We start from the raw sequence: 5159 nt of genomic DNA on the forward strand, positions 1-5159 counted from the left end.
ACAACATGAATATAGAGCAAATCAAATAGTATGCGAAGCTCAAAATCAATGTTCGAAAGTGTATCTAATGGTTTTGAGTAAGCTGTGGGTGTTATGTATTTGGTGATGATAATTCTCGTTTAGGTATAAAATATTTATAGGGTGAGATAGAAAGTTATGTAGGACTCATTTGTGAGATTGAAAAATTGTGATAATTATTTCAATAGTTGTTAATATAATTTTTTTAGAAAAAAATTTCAAATACAAAAAAATATATATTTTTATAATTTGATATGTATTTTGTTTAATAATTTTAAATATATTATATACATATTTTGTATTCGTACACTTTATTAGGTGTACGACTGTCTGTACACATTATTAAGTGTCTGTATACATTATTAAGTGTACGAATGCACGTACACCTTATTAAATGTACAGATATCTGCACACCTTATTTAGTGTACAGAAGTCTCTACACATTATTAAGTGTATAGATGTAAATTTTTTTTTGAAAAGTCATATTACCAAAATATTTGAATAAATAGATATGATGGGGTGTGATGACAAATATATATATATATATATACTCTCTATTTCTCTCTCGCATGTACACACCATCTCATTTCTCTTTTTCTCTCACAATTTTATCTCACAAATATTTTATTTCACAAGTGAGACCCTGACTAATTCTCCAATTGTAAATAGTATGTGTACTACATTTCTAATTAAGTTTAGAAAATGTACTAAAATGCCAATAATCTTTAAATATTGTTGCCGTTACAAATGAAGTAACACTGATATCACCTAAACGTTTTTGGAAAATGAGGTAAAACATTGGAAAATAATCTTCAGTGGGCCTTGGAGCATTTGTCCGCTCTGCAAAACATGAAATTAAATCATTAGTGGGACGTGATAGGGGACTTGCTGGTTAACCATTACCATACTATCTCTTATATCCTATCTCGTAAAGACTTGAGACAATAACTAATTTTATCAGGACTTTACCGCTACCGGCCAAAGACTTCGGACAATAGTATTGGTGAAAGCTCAGAGATTTCGGGAGGCAAGGTTGTGGTATTGGATGTTAATGTTATTGGACGTTCTTTTATTTTTTGTTCCTAAAAAAAATTACATACGAATTAATAGTATTGGTGATTTATACTATTTCTTAAAATCTTGTGGCTTTGTTGATTGATATCACCTAAACGTCGATTCCTTAAATTTTTCTTGGGAAATGAGATCAAACATGGAAAATAAACTTTCCGTTGGAGTGTAATTAGAAACTTGTTTGTAAACATTTACCACACTTTATCCTAAATACTTTGTCTTCATCCTTCTAACTTATCCACCAAACAACAAAGAGCATTTACAAGAATATTTTTTTGAAAATATGTATCGCTGCTTTCGTGCTTTGATACTTTCCAAGGAGGCTTCTTGGATCATTCTTGCGTGTAAACAGAGGTATCCGCTGAAAATGTTGAAGATCCTTGAAAAGCCACTGTGGGGATTTGGAAAACAGGCCTAGGAGGGACTTCAATAGCATCCAAGCTTCCTTCCATCATCTCTACAACTCTGTTCATCGGTGGGCGATCTAGTGGAGAAGGCTGAATACACCACAAGCCCACCAATGTCATCTTTTTTGCTAGCTCGTCTTCCTCGTTGTTGATTCCATTCTCAACATCCCTTCTCGACTTTACTAATTCAAGATCCCTATAGATCCATTCAGGAAAGTACATCGAACTTGTGTTAGAAGAAGAGGCTTGATTAGATTTTTCTTTGTTCCTTGCACCAATCATCTCAAGAACCAACATTCCATAGCTATACACATCTGACTTGTGCGACACATTCCCATAAACTCTGGAGATCATTTCTGGTGCAATGTACCCTATTGTACCTCTTGTGTCTAGCAAAGATAGGATGCTCTCTTTCTTCTCACATAGCTTAGCGAGACCAAAGTCCGAAACTTTGGGACAGAAGTTGTCATCCAATAGTACATTTTGTGGTTTAATGTCGAAATGTACAATCCTTGTTTTGCAGCCATGGTGCAAGTACTCTAGACCACGAGCAACTCCGAGCGCAATTCTATATAGTGCCTCCCAATCCATATTGACCGAGTTCTTGCTTGAGATGAACTTATCAAGGGACCCATTTCCCAAAAACTCATATATAATTGCTCTTTTTGAACCTTCGGAGCAGAAACCAAGCAAGGAAAGAATGTTGAGATGAGAAGTTTTGCTCATGCTAGCAACTTCATTGATGAAGTCTTCACCATTTCCTTTTGAGTCTTTCAAGACCTTCACCGCAACCATACGGCCGTCACTAAGTGTTCCTCGATAAACAATTCCAAATCCACCTGTCCCAACCACTTCCGCGAATGATTTTGTAATTCTCTTCACTTGTGCGTAAGTATAGTGTTCGAGTGGAATAAGAGCCTTCAGCTTCTGATGTCTTTGTCGTGTTTCTCTCATCCGAACAAAACGGAGAAACAATGTTAATAATACCAGGAACAAAACAACTCCTGCTACTGAACCCGCAACTACAAAAAGGAAAAACAACAACTGTGGTGTTAATTACTTTTTATTTTATTTTATCGAGGAGTCTAAAAGAGTTCAAAATCTCTCAGGTCTGCAAACTAACCTATGCGAATTGCTTTGTTCAAAGCCCCTGTACAACCATTGAACAAGTAAAATTTGTCAGAATGGAACCAAACTTGATCTTGGCCGGAAAGAAAAGTGAAGAACAAACTCAGAGAAGAGAATGGTGTACCATGACTTTTTTTTCCAGAGCCACATTTATAGCCATAGGTCCCATCTTTACAATAACAGACGAATTCTGTTGAAGTCTTATTATAGCCACAAGCACCTTTAGTTTCTAGGCACATTGAACAGTCTTGATTAAGTTGAACCTCGAAACCCTTTGCAAGAGTTCCCTGTAGATTATCTAGACGCATTGTGTTCAAAGCCGATCCAGACACAGGAATACTGACTTGTCCGCTGCAATATTTCCCCAAGTCGGGTAAAGGAGACGAGATGTTTCTCGTCACATAGTAATGTGTGCTCGGTCTAAATCTGCACAACATAAAAAAAATTATGTCGTTTTGGTTAATGAAAAACAATTTTCCTAGAAAAATTGTTGTTTTAAAAATAAAAATATGAACGCTAAGGGATGACTTCACTTGCCTACGCCTAGCGTCTTCATAATTCCCGCAAACAGCATCTCCAATGTAAACATTAGTATCATTATTAGATGACAAGTTTTGGCAGTCGTAATAAATTGTTAACATCTTGGTGCGAGAAGCGAGTGGAAGAACGGTTTCGGGGAATCTCGCATTTTCTAGGTGTTGGAGACACAGATTGTCGAAATAATCCAATGTGGCGAGTTTTATGACATGAGAGACATTGTTAGCCTCTAAGATTCTGAACTTCACGGAGGAGAGGTTAAGCTCGGCGAATCCTTTGCTACAATCAAGCTTGAAGTCAGGGTGGCCACAGTCTTCTCTGCTACGGACCCAGAAAGGGTACAAGAGACTTCCCTGATTGCCGCAAGGAAATGGTTGACTGCAGCGCTCGTAACTCTCAATAGCTGATAAAACACAAGACGGGGTCACAAAGAGTATAAGACACAATCAAATTGATGATTATTGTGCTCTCCTCTGTTTCAGTTATATTGAAGGGAAATTAAAAACTAAACAGTACTGTTTTGGTTTTGTAAGAATTGCAGTAAATGAAGCTATGTTTGGTCTTTTTGGACAATGAAAATTAAGAAAGAAGAAAAGTGAAACTTACGTGAGGAAGAACATCCTTCACACGTCATCTCATCAGTATTCATCATAACCTCAAATCCTTCTCTTAGAACACTTTCCAAATGAGTCATATTCAACTCTTTCTTTTCTGGAACGAATGTTTTAGGAACGTTTACGGTGAATTTTTCTTGGCAGGATCTTTGATAAATAGGGTTTTGATACGCTGAGATAACACCTCTCTGAGGACATGTATAACTGGAAACATAATGAAAACTAGGGTTGCAGTGATAGAAAATGGTGAGGCTCTTGTAGCTTGGTGAAAGCTCAGAGATTTCGGGAGGCAAGGTTGTGGTATTGAATGTAGAGGAGCAAAAAGGACGTAAAAGGTCAGCTCTGACAAGTCTAACAGTACGAGATGTGGAATTAATATTGAAAACATTGTACTCGTGGTTTGAGATGCTTAAAGAGGTGACGTTTTTGCTTCTGCAGTGAAGCTCCAGCGACGCACGACCACAAGGTTCAGGACGATTTCCACCCCAAAAGGGGAAACCGGCGGTGATGCTCCCACACTGAAACTGAGTAGTCTCACACCATCCATATTCTTGTTTACTTGAAGCATAGGGAATATGGTAGATTAAGGTGAAGAGGAAAATTAAACAAGAATTGATGGGGTAATACATGATTTGTAGATTTATGACCAGTTTGTCTTCTGGATTTGGTGTTTGTTACTACGAGCAGAGAAAATTATTTAGCCAGGGAAATAGAGAGGAGTTTTTTTTTTTTTTTTCCTTGTTTATAACCAAATGGCTTTGTTAGTTGACTCTAAAAGTCTTCGCTAAGTCTTTTCTAAAAAACGAATTTGAGACAGGGATAGATTGGTCATTGGGTGGTCATATATGAGATAAGCGAAAGAAAAACAAAGAAGGCATTGAGCAATTACTAGGCAAACTTTTTTTTACCGTTTCTAGTCTGTTCCTGAGTTTATTTTTCGCAAAAATAAGGTGAACACATGGAATCAAATCTTTAGGGAGAGAACGAGATGAGCTGGTTGGTAAACGTATACCATACGTACTCCTAAATATGTTTGTCTTCAATCTTTATCTTATCGACTAGAGTGGACTTCGAAGTTCGAAGACTAGAAAAGTCAACAATTTGTTGAATTAATTTTGCTTGGTCATAAGAAAATTAACACGAGAGAAATTCGCATGTCCTGAAACAATTAAATTGAATTTCTTCGCAACAATTGAATCTCTTTCTACAATTCACCACAAAATAGTGCTTTCGAACCTACTGATTATATCGTAATTTCAAACCTGTAAATAAAAATGTAAAGACACCCATTTAAAATTGAGTTTTCATGATGATTATTGAACATAGTGTAGTGATTGAATTTTTTGCTCTGCCATGTCAGCAAGGAGCGATCAATAAGGCGATT

The 5159-nt window shown here is 36.5% G+C and overlaps 1 protein-coding gene across 1 annotated transcript; it reads right to left on the reverse strand.

The window, feature by feature from the left end:
• Positions 1-1229: 1229 nt before the first annotated feature.
• On the reverse strand, positions 1230-4794 carry LOC104750489 (LEAF RUST 10 DISEASE-RESISTANCE LOCUS RECEPTOR-LIKE PROTEIN KINASE-like 2.8). The gene is made up of 5 exons (XM_010472289.3): positions 3768-4794; positions 3162-3564; positions 2749-3050; positions 2620-2646; positions 1230-2518 (listed from the first exon to the last, which is right to left on the reverse strand). The coding sequence occupies exons 1-5, from the start codon at positions 4402-4404 to the stop codon at positions 1422-1424; spliced, it is 2466 nt and encodes an 821-aa protein (XP_010470591.3). The 5' UTR covers positions 4405-4794; the 3' UTR covers positions 1230-1421.
• Between the last annotated feature and the right edge of the window lie 365 nt (positions 4795-5159).

This window comes from Camelina sativa, chromosome 16 (assembly GCF_030686135.1).
Source record: "Camelina sativa cultivar CO46 ecotype springtype chromosome 16, ASM3068613v1".
Classification (NCBI taxonomy): Eukaryota; Viridiplantae; Streptophyta; class Magnoliopsida; order Brassicales; family Brassicaceae; genus Camelina; species Camelina sativa.